General features: G+C 38.1%; 1 protein-coding gene across 1 annotated transcript in view; it reads left to right on the forward strand.

Moving 5' to 3' along the window:
* SUCLG2 (succinate-CoA ligase GDP-forming subunit beta) overlaps window positions 1-26,527 on the forward strand; it is a 125,446-nt gene that overhangs the window by 71,910 nt on the left and 27,009 nt on the right. Inside the window, exons 8-9 of the mRNA XM_030501600.1 lie at window positions 1,991-2,152; window positions 3,589-3,731. Coding sequence (XP_030357460.1) covers window positions 1,991-2,152; window positions 3,589-3,731 — 305 coding nt within the window. The remainder of the gene's footprint in view (window positions 1-1,990; window positions 2,153-3,588; window positions 3,732-26,527) is intronic.

Consider the following 26,527-nt stretch of genomic DNA (forward strand, 5'->3'; position numbering starts at 1 on the left):
AACTGCCCGTTTATTTGGGTTCTTTTGTTTGCTCTCAATGTAAGCTGTTGAATTGGCAGATGACAAAAATCCCACACTGCTAGCAAAAACAACAGAAGTACTCCATGACTATAAGTGCTGGAGCTTTCTTTGATATTTGTTTGGACAAAAAAAATCCATTTGTATAATCTATCATGCATGTAACAATGTGCTTTTGATGGTGCAAATGGCTTGATAAATATTAATAGGTGTTTTCCCTGCTACTTTGTACAGCATAGCCTTTGTTAAAGATGACTGTTCTGTAGAAGTGAGATTCTATTAATGTGACATTGAGAATGTTCATGTCTAAGGTAAATAAACTCTGCAACTGCAGTTTTACTCTAGCTTTGAGTTGGTTTAGCAATTCAAAGAACTCAAAGCTTGAAGATGAAAAATGGTACCAGTCTTAGTTCATTGTTAAAAAAAATTAAAGCAGCTCTAGTACAGTAGAAGCATATTATGAACTTCAGATGTTTCTCCTTTTGGCAGATTCCCACTTGATGGTTGACTGGGTAAGATCTAGTCTCTTCCGAGACAGATTTGTTATACATAAACACTCATGAAATAGTTTTCAGTCACTGAAACGAAATTTGATCCTGTTTTAATTTAATCTGGTATTGGTTACAGTTCCAATGTACAAACACACACAAACCGCAGCAACATCAGAAAACCAAACCAGGAAAACCCAATGCAAATCAAGACAGACCATTGAGACTCTCCTGTTTGTATAAATCTTTTGCTGTTTGCTTAGATGTTTTCCTCCTAAGTTAAGCAATTGTATATTGAGGGGGAAAAAAAGAGGGAGGTATTTGTGCCACCAAAAAAAAATTGTGTTATTTTAATTGATGGTATGTATATCAAAGATTTAAAATTGTCTTTTTAATTGCAGTTCATTTTAGTTGCAGAGAGGTTTACAGTTCTCCTGAGACATGCACGTTACATGTATGTATTTCAGTGGTGATATGAATCAGAACAAGCAGAAAGAGAAACTATTAGAGTTTTCTGGATGCAGCATTTAAAGGCACTTATATCTGACTGGTTTGCATTGAGAAATCAATTATGCTTCAGTCAGTAATTATAATCTGGATATAGTACAAGTCAAATCACTTAAATGGTGAAATGATAAGTATATAGTCTCACATTTACTTAGAATATTTTAATCTAGTGAGGTGTTTGCCTCTACAAACCCATAGAAATAATCAGTCAGTAAATAGGCAAATAACCCATTTGCTCTGTGTGCATTTTGGTTGCTGGTGTGCTTATGTGAATGTTATGTCTACCAGATAGTCTTTTATATATATTGTTTAATACAGTCAGGTTTAGCTACTGATTAATTTGTTTTTACAGCCATAATGGATGTTGACATTGATGAGAAGTTTTGTATTTCTTTTGTAAATTTTCTTTATTTAGCTGTAATCTTTTGATAATTTTAAACATCCATTGGCTTAAAGTTGTGATTCAGATCTTTAGGGAAATAATGTGTGTATAGCTAATAACATCATAAATTAAAACTACGGCTAAGGAAAGCGTTTTGTATTGCTCAACTATAAATGAGTGCATGTTACCAAACATTGCTTTGGATTGCTAACCTGTTACTTGTTATTTGTATTGTACTTTCAGTGGTTTTAAAAGTAGACTCTCTTATCAATCTACTGTCCAAATCATACAAACTGGCTTCATAATTTACATGAACTTTGTTTAAAGCAAACACAGAAGATCATCCTGTGACAAGGGCACATGGTAATATACTAGTGTGCAGATGCTTGCTTTTCTTAGTATAAGATTTAAGGAAAACTTGCCCTTCTTTGCTGTATTCAATGCTAAAACTTCATCTGATCATATGTTGGAAGCAACCTCAGTCCCAAAGCATCCTTCTCCCTGTCCCTGCTGTAGTAGTCATAATATTTCGGAAGCTCTGGCTAACTGTAATCTCTAAATGCCTGTATGTTCTCTTATTTTTTTTATCCTTTAGTTGTTTGTTTTGATGCCAAGATAAACTTTGATGACAATGCAGAATTTAGGCAAAAAGAAATATTTGCCATGGATGACAAGTCTGAAAATGAGCCTATAGAGAACGAAGCTGCCAAATACGACTTAAAATATATAGGACTGGATGGAAATATTGCTTGCTTTGGTAAGAACAAATAACTCCAAAAGACATTTGAAGACAAATTCATACTTGTTCAGTGTATAGACTTTGTTTACATTCTGACATTCAGTCCACCTTTGACAGTATTTCAGCCTATTTTGCTGAGGTTGTCTGTCCTTCCACAAGTTCTTGCAGGAATGAAACTAAAACTGTGTTGAAACTGTGGTGAAGGCCACAGCAGACAGGCAGGGCACGAAGGGGGGTCAGGGAGAAGGCAGGCTGAGGGTGAATGTTTCTACCCTGTGAATTGTTAAGCTGATGCAATTGGTCTTTCCAGTAATCGAATCAAAACATGAAAAGTAATCAAAATTCAATCTTTAATTTTCAGAAATGAGTCTGTGTTACTAAAAAGACACTGCAAAAGTATGTGTGTAAAAACATGATATTCCCAGTTACAATTGAACTCCATTTTCCTTTAAGGAAAGGTGGTAAGAAGCTGCTTGGTTATTAAAAGCAAAATACCAGGTTTTTATTTTCTTGAAGTTTCTGTAGATTAGAAATGACTCTTCCCTTTAGAAGAGCTAAGTAAAAAAGCCATCTATGCTCTAAATAATTTTCATTTTGTACGAATGCTTTTAGCCAGTACATTTTATTATGAATCTAATTGAATTAGGCATTTTATCTCAGCTTGGTGAGAAAATGTCCAGCATTTATATTGCTTAGATGTGTACTCTAACCATAAATCTAGAAGATACTGATAATGTGTTGCAGTTGATTCAGTGACAATGAGACTTTCATCTCAATTTAAAAACCAAAACCAACAAAACAACAAAAAAAACCCAAATAATAATTGGCAACACTACAGTTTATTTTTTTTTTTTTTTTTTTAGTATTAGGTATTGCTGTTGAATTATAGGTGACAGAAGCCTTCCTTAGTCCAGCAGGAGCAGCTTACTGGGGACACATAATTCTCACGTACTTTTCCTAGCTTAGAGGATGTTTGTGCCCCTGGGAATGCTTCTAGACTAACGCAGATGCAAAATAAAAGGCAGTTTCAGGACCGTCTGTCCCCAAAATTTAGTTGTCTGTTTTACAGTAATGCAAAGTAGCATCTACTGCTATCAGAATGATGGGCGGGGAGCTTAAGGAGTCCATTTGAACTTCATGCCTCGTGGTGCGATTATTATTCCAAGAAGTTTTTGCGTGCCCACAGTTACCATTCCAGTGTTCATACATGCTTAAGGAAAGGTGTGTATCTAAGTCCTAAAATTGATACAGTCATAAAGAAACCTAAATGTTGGTGTATGTCCACCAGAGTTTGAATTATTTGTTGCATTGGATATCCTTGAATAGGTACTGACCTATTTAGAAATAGGTGTTTATGAGCTGTGTTATGTTGTTGTGCTGATATGTTTTAAGCCTTTTCACAAATCTTACATACTTTTACATGAAATATAAGTACTTGGTGTTTACAATTACAGTCAATGGAGCTGGACTTGCAATGGCAACATGTGATATAATATCCCTGAATGGTGGAAAGCCAGCCAACTTCTTGGATTTGGGTGGAGGCGTGAAAGAAGCACAAGTATATCAAGCATTCAAGCTGCTGACTGCTGATCCAAAGGTAAAAAAGGTGGTTTTGGGACAGAAGCTTCCCTGTGCAACAATACAGTTGTGTTGCAGAACATGAATAGTATGCTGAAAAATACAGATAATGGTATGAACACTGAGGATAGGTTACTTAAGGGGCAAACTGGGAGGAAAATGATTTCACTGTGAACCACTGGACTGACCTTTCAGTTCCTGGTCTACATGCAGGTTTGCTGGCTTTGTCTTCCTTGTCGCTCTTTTCCAGTGCTTCTATCCGTTTTCCTCATGTTCATTGTGTCTGTGATACTAACTCCTCTAAATACCACCTTCCAGTGAAAATGACATCTCTGTAATTGTATACCCTGTGCAGCAGTAAGTGACAAAATGTTGTGACTTTTCACATAGACGTGAATATTGTTTGCAGCAAAATTTCAAGGCAAAATCAGAAAGAACATTTGCACTGCAAAACAAGCACAGGTTGACTTCAGATTTTAAGCTCTTTGCAGTTGTAACTCTCCTTGCATGTTTTTAAGGCACACAGTATCTTGACTGCTCCACTGTACTAGAGTCAGTCATCTGTAGTATTCCAAACATCCTTCCTGGATCTTTTTGCACACCCATAGATGGGGTCATGCTGACTTTTTGTTTGTAGAGCTCTAGGTTTAAGTTCTTCCCAAGATCCACAGGAAGAGAACTGGTTGTCTCCTTAGTGATTGTATAAGCTTCAAGTCATTAGCATGCTTAGAAGAACACAGACCTGGAGCAGTAGAGAGGCAAGATACCTTACCTGGGGCAGAAGGAAGGCAGGATGGACTTGAGATTCATATTAGAAAACCTGATAGTTTCCTTCATTGTCTGATAGTAGTAGACAGTGTTCATTTGTGGAGCTTTAGCTGTTCTCAGGGCATTACGCAAAGATTGCTTTGCATGTGTCTGAGTTGTTCTGTGGTGTGTGCTTTGTATGATGATCAAGGTTTGGCTGAGATGTAATTGAGTTCTGAAACTTGTGTTCGTGGAGAAGCAGGTGCAGTAAAGTCTTAGATATGCAACTTAGCTGATGATTATCAATATACTAAATACGTTCATGTGTCTGCTACAGCACAAACAACAGGTACTAATTTTGGTGATGAAGCTGGCTGAGTTTAAACAATTTGAAAGCAAAAAGGTATTTCAGTAGCTCTCAGCTATAGAACATCTGCATTCCCAACATTTGACTTGTAAATATATCCTTCTTCTATTACATATTCTGCTTATATATTACTGCTTAACACTATCTGCTTGCACCAGGGCTAATAAAGCTACACAAGTAAAAGGTAGCATGGGAAGAACCTGATATAGCCATTTATGCTTGTGTTTACGCACAGCTGTAGCTGTGCCATTCCTGGCTTTGACTGGCTGAAGATGCAGAAGGTTTTAGCCTAAATGCAGCACAATTCATTCCTCATTAATTTGTTACATCCTCTCTTCCTTTTGAATGTCTATTCTGATCTTCCTTCATTCACAGGAAGAATCACAGAACAGCTCCATTGCGTTTCCCTCTTGCCTGTTCTCTTTATTGCACTCCAGGAAAAAAAGGGAGGATGTTCTTAACATTAGTTCTTTTGAGCCTAGTTCTGCACATGACCACAGCTGTGATCCTTGAGAAGCTTAAAGTGAGTCGTTTCTGAGCTGTTTCTCATCAGCCCTTTCAGTCTGACTGATCTTACCTTTATTTTATGTCAGTGTGACCATCAGCAATACTGTTTCAGATCCATGTGACATCAAATGAAAAACTTCTCTTAATGGTAACTGATAAAGAATATGCACGAGATAAAATTAGGACTAAGGAAGATACGCAGATATCCTGGCACACAACAGGAGACTGTAGCAGCCCTGACAGTTACATCAGCTTAACATCAAAGCCCTTGTCTTCCTTCCAGCTCTGCAGTTAATTTAAGTTTAGTATCTATTAAAACAATAAACATGTCATGTTTTATTTCTTTCTGTTCAGAAAAGATAGTAAATTTTGTTTCTTATTTCCTCTCCTAATACACCCTGTCCATTAGATCACTAATACACAGTAAAATAATTGAACAAATCCTCTCTTAACTAATAGTAGGCTTTTAACCCCAAGAGTTGTTGTAGCTAATGCAGCATTCACAGTTTGTATCTGCTCAGTCATTTCCCTGTAACCTTTAACCTGATTCCCACCTTGTTTGAGAAGATAAAAATTTGCTCTTGGGAACTTGAGGGACAATTAATTGCTGTAAATGTTTCCAAACAACATTAAGCTGAGAAAGACTGAACAAACAAACAAGCCTTCAGGGCTATAATATGGAGATGTCGTGTCTTTTAGTTTCACTGAAATGTGGCACTGGCAGTGTTAAGGACACTGCAAGAGAAGAAATCTTCCAGAAGAAAATGTTCAACTGCATTTTGAAGTAGGTCTTTAAAACGTCTGTTTTGTATTAAAGCAACACAGTACAGGTATGCCATGATTTGATTTGGTGAAGCTGGGGATATTGGTTTTCGGAAAAAATGAAGATCTTGGCTGCTTTGCTGCTGGTTTAATCTGGCTGTTGTCAAGGTCTGTAATTCTTAAAAAAATACAAAAAAGTTTAAAAAGGATATCTTTGTTGCAAAAGGTTACCCACGGGCTTTGGATGGAAATGCTGTGTCTGGAGTCAGTGACTCTCTTATACTCTGCCGGTCTTGTTTGCAGCCTGCCATATCCAATACCTCCTAGGTCAGACAGGTCATTGCGGTGGTTCTGAATTCCTCTTTTTTTTCCCTATCTAAACTCCGGACTCTTCTTTCCTTCCTGCCTGCCTGCCTGCCTGTCTTCTTTCTATGAGTTTGTGCTATGTGTCTGCTTTGGCAGAAAAATAAGCTGTCTTCCCGCATTTCAGTTAGTAACGGGAAAGGGGAAGGTGGCTCAGCTCTGGGTGTTGAAGCTGCTGGGAGGCACTGCGGGAGCTTCATTTCTGCTGCTTATGCCACAAGTCAGGTAGAGAAGGTTGTTTCCTTTGGTATTTCAGAGGCCTGAGTGATGCCTGGATGAATGAGGTGCTGTTTCTGCTATCCTTACTGAAGTCCTCATCCTTGAGTACTCTCACATCCTTACCAAGCTCAGTAGGTGCTCATTTTTATTCATGCTGAAGACCTGGCCTATTACATTTACCATATGATGACTGTTTATAGGATTCAACAAAGTTTTGGAAAGGCTAAAGCTGAAATAATAATAAATCTGCTGTCCAGAGCAGTGAAGCTCCTCTCTCACCATCCTCTGCACCATGAGCTGCAGAGGAATTTCTGCTCCAACATTTAGAGCACCTTCTTCCTCCTTCTGCACTGACCTCGGGGTCTGCAGGGCTGTTTTCTCTCACATATCCTTACTCCTCTCTCCAGCTGAAGTTGCCATTGCACAGGTTTTTTCCCCTTCTTAAATACGTACTACCACCCCACTGATGGACCAAGCCTAGGCCAGCAGAAGGTCCATCTTGGAGCCGGCTGGCATTGGCTCTGTCGGATGTGGGGGAACCTTCTAGCAGCTTCTCACAGAAGACTTGCCCATAGGCCCCCCACTACCAAAACCTTCCTATGCAAACCCAGTGAAAAAAGCAAACTGTGCTGTAGGCAGTTTTGGTTTACCAGTGACTGGTTCTGGTCCTTAACACTTGTCTCCTGTTAGAAAGTATCACTGGAATATGGGCAATTAAATGCCAAGATTGTTTGTTGTTCTTGTTCTTCTTTTCCCCCTAAAGCTCCTGTGACAACCTTTTTTGAAGCCTGTCATTGATGATGTGACTAAAGACTTACCAAATCAGTTGATGTTAACAAGTGTTTGCTTGTCATTTAAGCAAAATACTATTGACAGATTGACAAACATGTCTCTGGAAAAAAATATATTCTGTATTGACATCTGTTAACTCATATCCAGGGAATAATTAATATCAAACACAAAAATTTGTTGGCTTTTTTTTTTCTTTAGCTACTCTTTACTCTGAATTCAAATTGTTTTATTAATAGAGAATAGGTATTCTTATTCCTCTCACTTCACCTGTTTGCTTATGTCAGATGCATTTCTCTGTCCACCTCAGTGATGGGAAAAGCAATGTCACTAACATGTCTCACCATTAAGTTGAGTGTGAAGCAGAGGTCTTGGGACTTTTATTTTCCAGGCATCTGAGAGAGTGAACAGAATTGTGAAGGAGGGTATCATTAAATCATATTTTTGCAATTCACTTATTTTCCAGCTGTGCTTGTTGTGAAAGTAATACACTTTATCCATCCTTATATAATAAGACATTTTTATCACAGGTTTATCCTTTTGACTGGAGGGATTTTTAGTATTAGTTTTCTTAACATTGCAGTCTGATATGTGGCAACAGAAGGGAGAACATTATACTAGGAGGAAAGATTTGGGATATTCTTTTCTCAGATTTCAGAAATAAAAATAAGGTTGCTTTGTATAATGTATTTGATCTTTATTTCAGGTGAATTAATTCAGAATTGGGTGAGCTAGTTCAGTTAAAACAATTCAGAAAGTCTGCAAACAGTCAGGCAGTTTGGAGTGTCGTAACTACATCAGCGTTACTGGAATGTTTGCTCTTGCTCTGCAACTTTACACAAGGACCTGCTCCCAGTTTTAGGGGGAAAAGGCTCTTGTGGTTTCTAAATAGGCTTCTCTGTATAGCTGAGAGGTTTGTCCTGGAAGTTGTGCAAAAATCTGTCTTACTCAGTGAGTCTGTGTCTAGTGTTTGACTGTTGGGTTACAAGCCTGAGCCAAAAATGGGGTTTTGGTAGATAAGCTTCTTAAAAGTTGACAGGTATTTATTCCCAACCAATTATTCCCTGCATCCTGCCCTCTGAGGCATTGTTTCAAATGGTCTGGGAGAAAAGAGAATGGAAGAGGAAGAGGGGAATGTTGTCATGTGGTGTTCGTGATCCAAGATTGGGCACTGAGACATTATAGTCATATCAAAAATAATGTCAGTGGCCAACTTCTGGGTGCGGGCAGTTTGCACAGCTATTTAATGTCATCTGCAGAACGTCTGTGGCAGTATTAGTCATGCCAGTCAGTCAAGGCTATCAAGTCTGTCTTGAGTAAGAGGAAGAGAACATCAAGGGCAACATCCAGAAACGAAACAACTTGATGGACTTTCTTCTAGGGCTGCTTTTGCCCATTGGTGAGGTTAGTATTGCTGTTAGTCCTGGACATTTTGTGTGGAGGGAGAGGAGGGTGCTTTGGAGAGTGGGAAGGGGACTATTAAGCTTTAAAAGGCATAAATAAAAAATAATGTGTAGAGGTTTTACAAATATAAACATTAAAATGGCCACACTTGCTGTGATACTGAGCCTTGTCCCTGCTAGAGCATAGGTTGTGAGTAGTTTGTCATGCATTTTCTGTGTTTCACTGACTAATTGTCAGTAGTGGATTTCTCAATGTTACAGTAATGCAAAACCATGAATCAGTATTCTCTATCACACATGCAGTCTATTTCAGTGTCTGTATAATCTTGATGAAATAAATGAAATTAAATAGCATTCAGTTAAGGACATATAGTAGAGTGTTAGCACTGGATTTGTTTGAATTGTCAGTTTGCACGTCATTTCAGATAATGCAGGGGAACCCTGTTCTTACATAGTCATTAGAAATCTTTCTGCTTCCTCATTCAACTGTCATGGACCCTTTACAAACTTCATTACCCAGCTCTTCTTTACACAGCGTGAAAAGTCTTTATGCCTTATGTGTTTCTCTGATTCATACAAGAAGGTGAAGCATCATATGATGTTTTTGAGTACTACGTTTTAAAAAAGAAATTCATAATCAATAAACCTCTTGAGTTCATGGTGCAATTTTGACATTTCTGTAAGACAATATCATTGAAGTACACCACATAGTTTTTGGAAGATGGATCTTAATATATCATCTTCATACTATCTCCTAATAGCATGTAGAGACCCCCTTTTGCCTTGGGGGTGCATGAATACGTACGGAGAGACTATCCTTTTCTCTTGTTTAAAATACACCAAAGACTCAAGTGTTGAAAGAGGAACCAGACACAAAAAGGTGAAAGAAACCTTCACTTAACCTGGATAATCTGCCCAGTGTTGCAGGTCAGTGTCTGCCACAGTGAGGTGAGAAGTAGTAAGGTTTAAATGCAGCAAAGACATTCAAGTTAGCTGTTCTGAAAATTGTCCATCAGAAAGGGTAGTTGAGTCCTACAGCAGTTTATTTTAGGAACTTACAGACTATCCAGCACTGCAAGTTTTTAAGAACTAGCTAAACAAAAATGTAGCCAGAGTGTTTCAGGACAAATTGATTCTCCTTGGGGCCTGTGATGGTCTAGAGGTTTCTTTTCCTCTTTCAGAGAATAGCCCTAAATTGTCATAGGATGACACTTTGTAGAGGTAGAAAAGACCTATTAGAGCACAGAAACATCTTGTAAAGCTGGGAAAAGTTGACAAAGGCATATAGTATTTTCTGCCTCAGAAATCTGTACAAATACTTCGCCTTTAACCAAGGATATTGGAGCAGCTCATGGTTCTTTAATAGATACTGTAGGACTTGAGTTTATAGGAGTAATTTAGGAGTTCCCCCACATTTTTATTAGCACTGCATTGGTGAGAAAATGTAGAGTAATAGAACTTTAACAAGAATTTCTTCTAATGTGTCTCTACAGTTTTGCAGGAATTAATGTGAAATGACTAGTCATCTCTTAGAGCACTTAAAGTATTGAAAAGGCGTTCTCTCCTTTCATTGAAGCATTTTGAGAGACTGATAGCATATTACCAATATTTATGAAAATGTGAGGACAATTATGCATTTAAGCTGCATAATTGAATTGTCTTGATTTATAAATAAAAGTAATGTATTTTTCAAGAGCATGTGTAGTATCGAGTCCTAAGTAATTGATATGTAAATATACTTTAACATGACTCTCCCATTATTTATAGACACTGACAAGTTGAATGCTTTTTGGCATTTTGAAGTTGGCTATAATGAATCTTAAAAACTGGCTGTGAAAATCAACTTACTAAGCAAGAGGAAAACTTGCAGAGATTCTGTAATTGCCTCCACGGTGGAATAAGGAAAAAAGCACAAATGTTTCCATAGAAGCTATAAATGCTGAAAAATATGTGGAAGAACCACAATAAAATTTGAGCTGTTGGGTTTGGATGGAATTTAAAATGTTTGTGTGCCAATTACTCTCTCAGTAGTGGTGTCCCTTCTAAAATAGGGACAGAAGAGCAGACCTTGCCATTTCCTCAGAAGACAATGTGCCTCACCCTCTTGAGATGGCTGCTGTGTGATCAAGACTTGTTGCATTTTCCTGCTTGTTTGGAGTACATTTGATTAATGATCAGAGTGGTAAAGGAATTATTACTATTATTATTATTATTTGGTCATTAATGCTTGGGACTGGACTTCCCTAGGTATCCACTTGTGAGCTAGTATGGCTGAGCCTGCGATGGGAAGTACATGTTAATGGGTATGCGGTAATACATGTCTCTTGTCATGTCATAGCGTGGTATCACCCTCTCGCTCCAAACCAGGGCCTAAAATGAAGGGCGATGGATACAGGCATCTTGAAATCTTTGCCAGCGTCACCTCTAACTGCCAAATGCCTGATCTTGTATCCACCGTGTGCAATATAATGGGCACTTATATTTGTATGTCTTAGTATTGCCTATTAAAAGGAAATGCCATGCATAATACATCAGAAATGTGTGTAATCCTTTACTGTAGTTTACAAATTGATTAAATAATGAAAATTTATATGACTCATTTCACAATTAGGATAAAAAGGGAAGATAGTTTAGGAATCTCAATTTGATAACTCATCTTGATGAGTAACTTATTATGAATGTATTTGTAGATTATCTAGCATATTTACAGGAGAATGAAAGACAAATCGTTTGATAATACAGGTAGGGAATAGTATAGTAAAATAAAAGTTGTAGGTGTCCTTACTTAAACAACTCCGTAGAGAAGATCATGTTTTCATGCTCATTATTTTTAAGTGGTTTTAGGTGTTATGGCTGTCTAGGAAAGTGTTTGTTCTTTCCATCAAAATGAAGAAATTTAATCACCTTACCTCCATCTGTTCCTGATAGAAGCAGGCCTAGATGATGAACTGTGTATTTCAAGTAGGTGCTTTTAGCCATTTGTACTGAGTAAGACACAATCTTCTTCTGACAGTGAAATGAATATCAACTGGTTTTGCTTATAATTTCAGAAGTTCCCTTGGCGGATGGAGCACGGATAGATAGAGCATAGGTTAGTTGTAGAGTAAGACTCAGTTTGGGGAGTAAGAGGGAAATACAAAATTAATGAGCATTTCCCCATCATAAAACTGTCTTGTAAAGACAGAAGAATAAGGGGCCTGATCTTGCTAAGGTTTTTAGTGTAGAGATATATCTATAAAATAAAAGGTGGGGGGTGGAATTTGAAGCACTTTTTGTCTCTACACTGCAAGAAGTGCAGTGTCAGGTTCGGTGATGTGGTTATTGGGGAAGAGGAGAGAATTGCATGAAAAATACAGATGTTGCTCTTGTCTCTGCTGTGACACGTGCTCTGGTTGGCGTGTTAATATAGGAAATAGATCATGATAGGTGATCTTGTTCTGACCTATTGTTATTAATCCTGTGTGTCATCTAAAGTGACTGGTACAGTGACGTGATCAGGAATAGTATGCAGGTCTGGCAAATACATAGCTTTTAAACTCATTGGCATTTTTTTAAGAGAATGATCTGTTAGAACATCCACCCATCTCTATGGAAATGGTGTTTTGAGGTGCAGAGTATCTTCTGATATTTTTTGTATTCCACTGTAGATGCCTTTTTATTTGCTTTCAATTTTTTTTTAGTGTTGAGATAGGGAATGTGTTTTTCTATAGTATGTAAACGTTGGTTTTGGAGCAGGATACGCTCTGTCTTTCCAGTCACAGGGATGTATTTAATTTATATTTGAATAAGAATATTCTTTGGCCTGAGTTCATCCATTCATTTGCACTGCTGAGCATAGCATGATGAAAAAGCTTTGGAAGAAACAAAAATTATTTGAAATATGGCTTAATGAAAGAGGGAAAAGCTATTTCTTTCCCTTGAATCTCTGTTTTGTTTCAGGTAGGACTGAATTATTTCACAACTTCATTATTCATGCTCCAATTCAACAAGATATTCAAACCTGTTTCAAGTTTTAATATTTTATTATCTATTATTCTGAGTGACGGCTAAAGCTGAAATAAATGAGCCTATTCACTTTTAAAGCTTGTCGTGTGCTTAAGTACTTGGCAAATCAAGTCCACATCTACCACAAATGAGTAGTTCTTACTCTTGCTGCTAAAGGTTTAGTTTCATCTTCTAATAGAAAAACTGTCCTGTTATAGGAAAATGAAAATTATTCCTATTTTTCAAAAGGTGTTTTCTGTGTTGTACTTTTCAATATTTTGTCTCTAAAATGAGATGTTTTCTTTGGTGTGAAAAGTGGAGGGCTTATCTCTTTTAGTGCTTGTACTTTTTTAATCTGCAGAAAACAAGAGTTAATCATACAATATATGAAAAAAAGGACTAATTTCCAGGTGAACAGGTTGCCCAAAGAAGTGGTAAATGCGCCATCCCTGGCAGTGTTCAAGGCCAGGTTGGACAGAGCCTTGGGCAACATGGTCTAGGATGAAGCGTCCCTGCCCATGGCAGGGGGTGGGAACTAGATGATCTTAAGGTCTTTTCCAACCCAACCATTCTATGATTCTATGTTCATTCCCATGTGTGTGGGGAAGAAGGAGCACTCTGTTGCTGCAAGCAAACTGCTCCGTGCAGAGGAGCAGCCAGCAATAGCAGTCATGGCACAGCATTGCCTTCCTCTAACCAAGAACCTCTGAAGTGCTTCAGTGTAAGCAACACGGCAATCCTACCACCAGTGCCATAAAATTGCATTTCTGAGTGGATGACATTTGGGCTGACCATGTAAGCCGATATTCACTTTACTAGAAAAGGGAATGAAATCTCTGTTAGCTCCAGCTGAGAAGACTGTTAAGCAAAAGTTAAGACAGTAATGCCAGCCTTTTGATTAAAGCAGAAGCCTTCCAGTAAACTATGGATGACTTTTGTGCGTGGTAGATTTGGAATTAATAGTGATAACAGGGGAAAGAGTAAAAGCATCTCATTAAGAAAATAGATTACATACATGCTTATGTGGTGTAGACAAGATTAAAACTTGAAAATGCTGAGAATCTCTTTTTTTCTTAACTAAATCTTGATTAAGTCAACTTCCCAGAATAGTTATAGGCCTGTAACTAGCAAAAAAAAAAAGAAGAATCAATTATTGGGTAGAAATGAATGAATGTGTGGAATCAATATTTTATAGTAGGCGGTGAAAGTTGAATGCCTGGTGCCCAGCAAATCATTTGATTTACAGGTTTGGGACTGCAATGCTTGACTTCTTATTGAAGAAATATAAAAAAGCAAATTACTATTTGCTGGAAAGTCACAGAAACCTTATCAGAATTGTTTAGTTCCTGCTGCTCCCTGGAGGTTTTCCTCTTCAACCACTGATTGAGCATGTGTTCTCTGATTTGTGAAGGATTTGCCTTTAATCAAAACTTCCATCGGGTCCTATACATTTGATTTGGGGGTTTTGTGTGTATAACTTAGAATCTTAAATACATTTTTGTTTTCACTTAATCTTACAAACTATGGAAGTAATGGAACTGAAAAGATAAAATAGCAGCAGCTTAAGCAGAGATAGTGCCTACATTGCAGCAGTGTTCGCTAAAAGCCCTTAGTAACACTAAAAGTTTGTTGAACTTCAGTAAGTTCATCTGAAAGCAGATGGGTTCAGCCTTTCCCAACACTGGGACAGACTTCACCTTACTGACCACCGCAGTTTTAGGCTTTTTTAATCAAAGAACTTCCTTCATCTGCTTGTACTATCAGCGGTCAGCTCTGTCATTGCCTTCTGTCAAGGAATCAGGTCTGTGCCAGTTTTAGTGTGTCAGAGATAGTTTTGCACAGTTGCGTCCTCCTCCTCTCCATTTGCACCCACACTCATCTGATACAGCAGTGAAAAAGCTCAATGAGCTACACTGGCAGAATGACTAAGCCTGTAGAAACAATCTCCCCAGGGAAGTGGTGGACTCCCCAGCGTTGGACACTTGCAAGATTCATCTGGGACATACAGTCTATATCATACTTTGCCTAGAAAGGTTGTACCGTAAGATTCTTGAGGTCCTTTCCAACCTGGTATTCTATGGAAACAGACTGGCTGCCTGAACTGGCTTGTTACTGGGTCAGATGAGTAGTTCCTGGAGGTCAGTGTTGGTTTAGATGAGTTTCAGTCCTTCCAACTACAATTGCTCCCTTGTTCATGCTAGGTTCTTATGTTCTTTCTTGTACTGCATGATGCTTCCCTCTTCGAGTGCTCCTATTGAATTCAGTGAAGCTAATTTCTGGTCTTATGTTGTTCAACATAATCTTATCCAAAAGGAATCTGGTCCATTAAGGAAAATGAATCATTTGGTATTGTTAGCAGGAGTGATGATTCATGTGTAAAAATCCTAGAGTGTTGAGCTGCCCAGCAAAGAAAGAAAAACAAAATCTTACAGCCGTTGCTGGCCTATGACTAGATGTGAGCTCTGATTAGAACAAGTTTCCTTCATTTCATAAATCACAGGTAGTCTGTGTACTGGGAGTTTTGACTCAGATCCAAGACAAAAAATGAATTTTGTGTGTGTGAATATATTTACATATTTAATGTCCTCAGAAAAGTAGAATTAAGGATTAAATCTAGAGAGGGGTTTTCCGCGGTTCACTCTGATTAGTGATCACATGTGCTGCAGTCTTCTACCCTTTGTTTGACACCTGACTTGGTATTTCATTTATTTGTTAGTCTTGCTGAGTTCAGTCAGTGTTTCGCCATAGAGCACTCACGATCAAGAGCAAGACACCACACCTGCACTATTCATAGCTTACCTTTTAAAACCAAAGGAGCAACTTTGATGCAAATTTGATTGCAAATAGAAACTAGTATTATTGGCATGCTGGTATTGGTGCTGTTGTTTTGTATGGTGAGAGGTTTTGTCTTCGTATTAAGTTAAATAATACCAATAAAAGATTGTTCAGCAAGCCAAGGAGAGCAACTCCACTATTGAATTCTCAGGTGCAGGATCTTGGCATATAAATCAAACCTTGTCTAATTGTAGTGCCAACTTATTGGTCAAAATCTTAGTCCTGGTGTTGAATTTAATTACACAGCAGATAAAGAGCATGAAGTACTTTCATGTTATTTAGGAAATCGTGGTCATGACTACTAAGTAGCTTGTATTATTCCCTGAACTTGGTACAGGGCTAATTGTTTATCACTCACAAAGTCCCTCATTTTTCCACTTCTTACAGTCAGTAGTGCTGTAAGACCCCAAGAGAAGTCACAATAGCACCCTCAACAGAGGAAGATGATATTCATCAAAAATAAGAGGAACTCGGAATCAAGCTGAAAGTGCTGTGAAGGTGGGTGTTCTTGTCTCTTATGAGAAAGAAAACTTCTTAGTGAAAAGGATTTCATTATCTCAGTTCCTTCCCTGGTTTTTATGTACTTTTATCAGTTGATTTGCTCCAAAATAAAATGCTTGAAATGAATTACTGTAATACAAAAGAAAATACTGGTTTGCTCTGGTTTTTCCCCAGCTGTTTTATATGTACTAATGCCATGTTTTTTGGTTTCTTCAGAGAACTGTATTTGCAGAAAGTGGGGAGTTGCTTCGGAAGTCAAATGTTCCACTCACTTTGAACCCTGGAGAGGAGGGGTGGGTTGGTTGGTTGTTCTTTCTTAAAACGCATTTGTCAGGACAGAACAGCTCTAGAGGCTTTAAGTAAAGCACTGATTGCCCTGTCAATCAGGGTGCTGAGGAACTGGGAACTTCACAGATTGATGCTTGACAGAATAATTAGAAAACTGTCACTTGAAGTAACCACTCTGGTGTTCCCTAAAGAAATGCACCCATGCCAAATGTGTGCTGTCCAAATGTAGAGGTTAAATGTTCAGTAAGACAAAACATAGCATGTCACCAGAGAAAATTACTTCCAACATGCTGTAGAAGTGATGCTCCTCTAGCCCCTAAACAGTGACTACATAGTTTATTGAGCTTACCTGCTTTGATCTTGCTCATGTATTCAAGAGCTTTTCAGCCCTGAACTAGAGGTTTTAACTTAGCAATGCACTGAGGCATTATCTGACGTTTTAGATAACAAAGGGTCTTGAAGGGTTTGAGACAAAACCTCTTAAAGCTGTAACAGTGTGTTTCAATTCTGGAAAGGTTTTATAGCAATTCTCCAAGTGTTTTTGATATCACATGCTTCTTTCTTAATCCTTAGCCCATAAGGTAACCTGGATGTATTTTTCTGGTTTGGATTGGTTTGGAGACTGCTCTGAGGCATGCAAGAGACAGACGGTGACATTTGGCTTTCATTCATGTTAGTGCTATGTTTTCTGCATGGGGACTGGCATATTTAAAGAAATTAGATTTGTTCTGGGAAAGGTTGCTCTTTTTTGTTGGAGTCAATTCTGGAATTTCAAGCTGGAAAGATCCAAGGAAGGTCTCTCCAGGGAGGAGTTTTTATGGTGGAAAGCTGTGTTCATGCCAGGCAGTAGAGCTGCTGGTCCCACCTCTGCTCCTATGGAGTTAGAAAAATCTGATCTCAAAGAAATTTCTGCAGCTTGTACCTTTTTCTTCATAGTAGTGGCCAGGAGCTGAGAAGAGATCAAGTACAGTATTTGTATTCAACTAAACAGTTCAGTGTGAAGATGTTTGGTACAGTTGTTATATCGGACAGTTCTCTGGAATGAACATAAATTCATCTTGCAGAATTGCATAGTCATTGTGTTGAGGTTTGTCTGATTTGCAGTTTGGAGCTTATTTTAAGGTATAATGGGCTTTTTCAGAATTAGTGTTTTACCTAAACTGTTTATGGATTCTCTTAAGTAGTAAATACAAAGGTTAATTTGAGAATTTGAATTGGAGGCATGTGTTTTCCTGTCAATTTGGAATATTGTAGGAACATGTGCTTTATTTCATCACTCTGACACTTAAGATCACGTCATAACATGAGAGTGGTTTCCTGATTGCTCATTATATGTAGGGCTGAATCTTGAATTGTGCAATTCTCTTGACAGAGGAAAAACTGTTTGAATAAGTTAGAATGAATGAGTTATGGACACAAGTTGCATTTCTCAATACTTGCTCTGGAGCTGCTGAGACTGTATTTGCAATGGATCTGTCAGAAGTGGAAGTGTCTTTTCTTTGAACGTTATAGATACTGAAGGTCAGTGCTTCTATGGATTTAACTGAGAATAATTTTCAGATTTCTTTTTTCAGAGTTATAGATGAAATTTCAAAACTGTCATAGGAAAAGATTTATTTCCATGAGCAGTCAAGGTCTGGTTCTCCTCTCAGTGAGATATTTCTTCTAGTTACACATCCCCTGTTTCTGGAATGTTAGTGCTGTTTTGCATCCTTAATATATCTTCAGTTCTTTCTTGTGCTGAATGAACTAAACTGTTTTTTCTCAAGTAATGCACATGTGCAGTTATGTACATGCATGTATACACAGTCTTAAACAGTGTTCACATAATATTTCAAGCCAAATATTGCTCACTGGCATTGTGACAGTTTGGGAATGTGAGGTTTGTTTTCATAAACTGAAGATTCCTCTTTGATTTTCCAAATAGCATCTGTGACTGTAATTTTATAGCACTTCTACAGCTTCAGTTTTCCAGAAGGAAACAGATTGTGGCAGGGCTGATAAAGCAGGGACACCAAGAAGTTGCTAGAACTGCCTCACTGCCTTGGTGGAAGATGGGAGCTCCAGCCACCTTGCTACACAACAGGGTTCCTATGGTCACAACAGCTCTTCTTGGAAATTCTTAGCAGGAGGACAAGAGAAGGTGTCTCATTACTTTAAAGAACAACTGGGGTGATTTCATTCAGATCAGAAGAAACATCAAGGATAAATGAGACAGGGATGATCTAGTTCTTGAGACTTGGGATGAAAGGCAGATAGCTTGTTGAATGCAGGACTCCTCTCTCGTGTAATGTGGGATGCTAAGACAGAATCCTTCCAACTGGAGTTGGAAATTTTTGATACTGTTCTCTCTCAGCGACTGCCTGCAGAGTGAAGAGTAAAGGTTTCTCCATAGGTCGGATACAGTACAGTGAAGCACTGACTGTCCACTGGGTAAAGGTAGTTGGCGCAGCCACAGATGTAAGAGAATATTTCAGTACAGTTTGGGTTTTTTCTGTTTTGTGTTTTTACCCAAACCACCCTTCAGATTTCGGAACAGTAAACTAACTTTTCACTGACACAACTCTTGGTATGCTGCATCAGTGACAGAATTGTTTCTATAGAAACTGATTTCCTCAAAAGACCAACATCAAAAAGCTGAAACCAAATAAATGGCATGAAATAAAATGTGATGGTGCAGATGCTATATCTTTATGATTATTGTCACTCACGGGGGGAAAGCCACATAGGACATTCATAACTCTGGCACCCATAACAGATGTTGTCATTCCGAACTCACAGTAGTGAAACCTTTAGAGGTTCACACACCATCTCCTCTTAATTTGTATTCTCTTTTTTTTTTTTTATCACACATACCAGTTCTCCATGCATGCTCCATACACATTTTTATCATAACTGTTTCAAGTAAACTTCCCTTATCTTGCTGCTGTTCTCCAGCCCAGAGTTTGTTAAGCTCTATCGTACTTTTCCTACCCTGAGGAACAGTAAAAGTGTTCACTCTTTTTTTGCCTTGTTAATATTTTTTTAAAGGAGGTGGTGAATTTTGATTGCATTTTGTAAACATGTGAATAGGGAAAACTTTTATTTCCTACCTTTTGAAATCATTCCTATGTAGGTTTTGATAAATTGGACCTGGCATAAATGCCTTCATTTTCTCCCTCCGTTAAACTTTCTGTGTCTGAATAAATCAAAGAGAGCGTCAAAAATAGTGGAGGTAGGGGGTGAAAGGGTTATAGGGAAGTGTTAAAAAAATTATACTCCCTGGGAAGAGGGACATGCTGAGCATTTTGAAGCATATAAAAGGTGTAAACATGAGAGAGGGAGTAGAGTTATTTAATCTTAGTAAAATTGGAACTAAACATTAAAAAAACCCAAAGAGCAGTGAATATCATAGAAAAACTTCCAAACAGCAAGAGCTATAGTGTAAGACTTTGATCCTGAAATTAGCTTGCAATGTGCCCTTCCTAATGCAGGCGAGGAGGCTGCTGAGTAGGTTCTTCACTTACCCAGTTTGCATTTTTGTTTGCAAAATCCTGTCAAAAGATGCTTAATATCCAAAAAAATTGGAACCCATCTCTTTGGAAAACTTTAAAAGGATATAGGCTGAGGGAAGATACTGCATGGCCTAGCAGGAGAGTAACTGAACTCCTTATAGGTATTTCTTTGTTCGTTAATTAGTGGTCCTGTTGCATGTACAGAAGATGGCAGGTGGTAAGCGCTGTTTTTAGAGGCTGTGGCACAGTTCCAGATTTGCATCTAGTAACAGGATCTGACTTTAAATATGTTCCCTCAAAAAGTCCGAACTCTCACAGGAATTGCCTCTACAGTTCCTTCCTCTTCCTCTTCCTCTGCATCTTCATCCTTTACCATATGGGAACCTCTATTTGTAACATCTCATTCCTCCTTTACTGATTCTCCTTTCAGTCCCTGGACCCCGGTTTGCACTGACACTTCCAAATACAGAGCTCTAACCCCTTCCTCAGTAGGAAGTGGTGACCGAGTTCACCTCCACAGTTCCACACCTCGCTGGTGGAGGAAACAAGTATTGGTTTGAAAGATTAGTAAAGAAACGAGCATAGTGTCATTTAATGCTGAGACGTGTCTGGGTGGGGGTTAGCTGCTGTTCCAGATTTGGGTTGTGGGTCTTATGTTGTTTTGTCTTCAGAGCTGTTAAACCCTCCCTGGCTCTGCTTGAAATTGAGAACCCAATTTATTTGATACTTGGGAGGAAAGTCAGTGTCAAAGGCTGAAGGATCCCAAGATGGCTTCTAGAAGGTGACAGACCTTGTCAGTCTTAGGCTTAGACTTGCCTGTGTTGTTTTCCTTTGGCTCATTTTGGATATTACCTTTTTTAGAGCTCACGTTTTGGAGTTAATATCTTTGTAGCTTTTATTGTGGAAAAGAAGAGATAAGTTTTTATCTATGCATATTAATTTTCTATCATTTTTTTCCTGGTCAACACATACCACATTTCTGCCTTATCTTAAAAACAAGCTTTTTCAGTGCTGGAGTAAATTCTCTAATTGAATACATCCAGTTGGCATTCTAATAGCTTGTCAGTTTGTGCATGTTTGACAGCTAGCCCTGTTGCCTTCACAACTAATGCTGGTTGAGTGCCAATATAAATGAGTATGATAATAGTCTGATATTATGTCTAGTTTTCCTAAATGTACTGTCAACATTTTTTCTGAATCTGTTGGTGGTGTTTTCCTCAAAGAAAATGATTGAGGACTAATGAAATCTTGCTTTGTTTGTTGTATCTGCGACAATGAACCCTACAAAGAATTTTTCTTTCTCTTTTGAACATCAGCTAATTCAATTTGTGAATGCTTTGTAAAGCAGGTCTTATTAGCCAGAGTATGACAATAAGAAAGGAATGTAGAACTGGATGTGCATTCAAAAGAATAAGAGAAAGGGAAAGAAAAAGGTAAAAAAAAGGCTGCCCTTTAAATGATTGATAGGCTGCCTTGATCAGGTACAGTCTAAATTAGACACGTTGACCTTCTGAGTGGATAAAGATTAAATTTGATTGATGATGTCGCTACTTGAATAAAGACTTTATTTTTTGCCATTTTTGCTGGCTTATTCTTTTGGCGTCCAGAGACAATGAAGCAAGTACTTTACTATGTATCACGACTTTCCAGAAGACTCACAAGTAGTTTGGAGGAAAGGTAATTTTACATACTGTACCACTTTGGTGTACAAAATCACATCCAGATGAATATTGAGCTTAATGGGCCCTTGGAAGAGACTTGTTGTAATTGCTTATGTTGGAGTACAGAATAGAAACCTGGGCTAAAATCAAGGTCTCTTAGTCAGCATCTTACAATAGAGCAGTTCCTTTCCTTAAGCAGTTTAATCTAAACAGGTAAGGCACTGAAAGAAAAAGGTCTCTGGAGGTGACAATACTTCCCTGAGGTTACCCAACAGTCAGTGGCAGAGCCTTTGTTAGAAACCAGGTTGTGTGGCCTTGAGTTGTTTGATGCCACATCCTCTAGTGTGGTCTCCTGCTGCAGATGTCACTGGTGCCGAGTTGGGGGCAGAGTGCATGTGGATATATTTATATAGGTATCAAAAATCAATGACATACTCAGCAGAAGCGTGCAGTATTAGTAGTTCCTCCATGTTGTTTTTCCTGCAGCAGAAACTGCTAAAACTGTTCTCATTAAGGCTTTTTTTCCTGCTAACATGCTGACTGAAGGTTTGATATCAGCATTTTGTCAGGAAATTTACCGAATTGACAAGAAAGGAAATGTTATTTGTTAGTGTGCAAACCAAATAAATGCAAATAAACACAAATAAATGCTATTTTGTAAAGCTGAGGAGAATCCCTATAACACGAAGTCACTTTCGTCTCATCTGTCTGCTTTGTTGAAATAATGGCCTATGAAAAGAAAAAGGTTACTTTTTGAGATTTAATGCCCTGAAAATTTACAGGCTTGATGCTTAAGCAGTAGTAAGTGAAGCATTAAGGTATTTCTTGGGGATTAATGACTGGCTGGGAGGAGTTGGTGGCTTGAAGAATAGCTGAGGACCATTAACCTCCACTGGTCATTAATCTTTGAAGGCTGCCTCGAATACTGAGGTCATTATTGCTATTAGAAAATAAATATTTGAGGAGGGGGAGAGAGGAGGGGTCATACAGACTTCTAAATAGACAGTCTGAATGGTCGAGTAGCTACCCTGGCTATCGTATGTCATGCTTAGGTGAACAGTCACCAATATTATTAATCTCCAGCATTAATAATAGTTTTAAATTTCCACTGCTCTGGTTGTTTTTATTTTATTCACTAATTCAGGCTGTAAAGTCCATTAACATCAGGATAAATGCAGTTTTGGAAATGTGAATGTAAGGTACAGCTGTATGGTTAGAGAACAGGCCATGTAATGGTGCTTCTAACATTGTTTTCATGTTTAAATGAGGGATTGCAGCTGCCATTAAACATCCTTTGTTCTGCAGCCCCGTTCCCTGTTTAGGCACGTGGTAATTACATGCTTGTTTCTTATTTCCCTGTCAAGGGATATACCCTTCCTTGTCTTCAGTGTTCAGTGGTGGTTTTGTCTGCAATTCTTTGCAGAATAGCATGGTGTAACATCTTATTTCCTGCTAGTCAGGTTTGCTTTGTGTGTGAAAAGGTATAAAAGTGGCCTTCTGTGTGTCTCAAATACAAGTTAAAATCAGGCTGGTAGTACTGCGGCTGTTTGCCATTTCTGGCCTTCAGCTGCAAGAGAGAACAGTGTCCCCTGGAACAGCAGATGCTCAGTGTTACCTGGAAATGGGTGCTCTAGCAACCTCCAAACCACACCGCTTTTATGTGCTCTTTGTACAAAGTTTACCACATGAGGAGTATTTTGCATCTTTACCACACCTTGTGCTATTCAATGGTTAATATGAGGTAAAAATCAGCTCATCTTCGTCTTCATTGCAGTTACAACACCTGGGGTTACAAAACTGAGCAAATTCATAGGAAGAACATCTAGGTGTTTTTCTTCATCTTTTTGCTCCATTCAGCATAGTTTTCTGTAATGCTTCGGTTATTTTCTAGGTTGAACTCCCCTGTTCTCATCTCCTGTCTTGCCATCACAGTTAGCTGTCAGGGGAGCAGCTGATGGATACACTGATTATCAGTCATCTGGGTTTTGTGTTTATAGGTTGCTGCTGCATTTAGTGTTCATTAGGATGATGCTATGTCACTCTCTTACTCTCAGTACCCTAAATTACTCTTGACTTCTTAACTACTACAATTTGCAAAGGTGATCACTGAAAATGTGTTCCTGTATAGTAGGTGCCACCTATGGGGCAATGTCTGCAGCTTTCTAGAACAACTGAAGGCCAGCAGAAGCATTTGAAGGGATGTTTGTTGCTGTTAGGCATAGTTATGCTACCAAAAAGTGGGTTAGCCTTTGCTTGCATTTAAGTCAGTGAAAGGTTCTCTATGATTTCTGGGAAGCTCCAGATGAGGTAGGAGCTACATGGCTCATTTTCTCCTTGTCTTGGCCCAGGAAGCACCTACCATGTGCTCCAGTCAATAAATACTCATGCACTAGGAATGGTTGGGGAAAGCAAGGCAGGATGCTCAAGCCATGCAGGGAAAAGGATCACTGAGTTATAACTTTGAGGGTGTTGCCTTTATGTTTTGCAGAAGCTTGTGCTTATGTAACTTGGTGTCTGGATTTGTAGAGCATACAGACACAAATAATTGAGAATTTTTCTTCATTTTTTAAACTTTACATTATTCATAATACCCACTTTAGAAGCTTGAAATTAAAGCTTCTTTCCTTAGTGATTTTGCCTTTTTTGCATTTGGCAAACACTGATTTCTTCCCCACCCTCTGTGTTTCTAATGAACCCTGAAGCTACTGTAGTCTCTTCCATTTTCTTCTTGATGTACTGTCAGCATCAGTATTGCACAAGATGCCCTAGTTGTTCCTGTTCCTATGACCTTGAATGTATATCCAGGGAAATCCTAGCTTTGATTTACTTTACTTGCTCAAGAATCTCTTTCAGTTATTGCTTTTGTTATTAAAGTACATCCTCTTTTTGCATCATGTCAAGTATCTGCTATTCCAGTTCGTTATTACCAGCAGTCTTTTAATGAGACAAACTTGTTTCAAAAACTGTGGGTCAACTGTTCATCTGGTTCAGGCTTACCAAAATGAATGCAGGTGAGCAGGCTTACATCTGCCAGTTCTACAGGCATAATTAGTTGTGCAGGGGAAAGCCAAGTAAAAGCTATCTTTTTATGGTAAAAGTAAATTTATATCTGTAATGCGCTCAATATGTATGTGGAGGTTATGCAAAACCAAATTATATGTGCTTCTTGAGACAGATTTGAAGAGTAGGAAAGACCTTTAAGATCATCTAGTCTGACTTCCTGCACATTCTTGACTAAAAAATTCATGTCTTGAATTATAAGTCCTGTAATTGCATTAGCATGTGTCTTTTTTTAGAGGAAATTCTCAATCTTCATGTACATACATCATTAGTTTAGGCAGATACCACACATACATCTGTAAGCTTTTCCGTAGTTAATCTATTTTTATGCTTGAGTTTCCTTTTTATCCATATGAATTTTCAGTTTGTTATTCCTATTGTAGTACGTTACCTTCTGAAGTATTAGATATCTCCTGTCAAAATTTACTCTGTAATCTTCCATTCAGTAGTGTAATAGACTGAGTTTCTTAATTCAAGTGAATTTTTGAGATTCTGAGTAACACTTTCTCTGACTCCATTTTCTTGCCAAAAATCTGAGAATGAGAGAATTCAACTGAACTCTAAGAGGAGAAATGACTGAGACAACCATTGCTTTGTAGTCCTTGTATTTCGCACAGGAAGGAATATCTGAAACAGAAACTTAATGTAAATAGCAACAGCAAAATTAAGTTAAAGACTTCCTTAACAGCTGTGCATAACACCAAGTTTGAAAGTGTGACAAAGAAGATGCTGAAAGTCCTCTTTCTGGTTCAGTTTGTAAAATCTGCTTCTTCCTACTAAAACATTTTAAATGGAAGACTTTAGCACAAGTGAAAGATGAATTAATCAATTGAAGCCTAAGGCAAGACGAGGGATGTGTCAACTTACGAGTTTTGGTGAAAAGCTGTCTGCTGCTGTGGTTGATGTGTGCAACTTGCATAGCAAGCCATGCAATGAGACTGAAAACTTAGGAATAAATACGTGTCTTGTGTTGAAAAGTGAACGAAACAGATTTGTACTGCCACTGAGTGCTCCCAGAAAAGACTTTTTCATGTAGAAATGAAAAATTAATAAGAAACAGGCGACAACTTCAGCATCATGTCATACTGAAGGAAACCTGTACTGTAGCTTTTTCGTAGTTTGAAAACCAAAGGAGCTATCCAGAAATCAATAAAGTGATTCTTGTTTCTTTGAGGTTTTGTGTGTGAGTCTTAACATCTGCAGTTGAGTGCAGTGTTCAGCTGTGTTCATGCATATTTTTTGACATATGCGTGGACTAGCATGTTTTTAGAAGAATGCTTATAAGTCCGTGTTATCCAAGTGAAGGCCTGAAAATAACCAGTAAGTGAACTGAGAATCCAAACATCCTGGTGGCATCCACATTCAGCAATCTATAATAAGCTTTTTTAAAAACATAAATATCTATAAAAAATATACACATATATATAAAATATACACATCTGTATAAAAATATATACACACATATATAAAATAATATATAATAAGATGATTTTTTTCAGGATTCTGTGTTTTAAAAGCATTTGTCCTGCCTATACTACAACCAGTGGTTGCAGCTAAATGGGGATCCCGACTAAAGTAGTTGTCTGATTTTATGAGTTGACAATAAGGTTCTTAGTTCTTTGGCTGCAAAATGTTTGAAATAATTTTGGTGTCACCTTCATGTGAACTGTTACTAACTGGGAGCATTCACAGCTCTGCCATTAGATGGGTTTGTGGAATTCATTCATCAAATAATAAATGTGGGGCATAAAGGAAGGTTGCAGTTCCAAGAGTTTGGACAGATAGAACTTGCAAGAGCTTGCTGGGGTTTGATTTCAAAGCCCGAAGAGTGAAAA

This window comes from Strigops habroptila, chromosome 11 (genome assembly GCF_004027225.2).
Source record: "Strigops habroptila isolate Jane chromosome 11, bStrHab1.2.pri, whole genome shotgun sequence".
Taxonomy (NCBI): Eukaryota; Metazoa; Chordata; class Aves; order Psittaciformes; family Psittacidae; genus Strigops; species Strigops habroptila.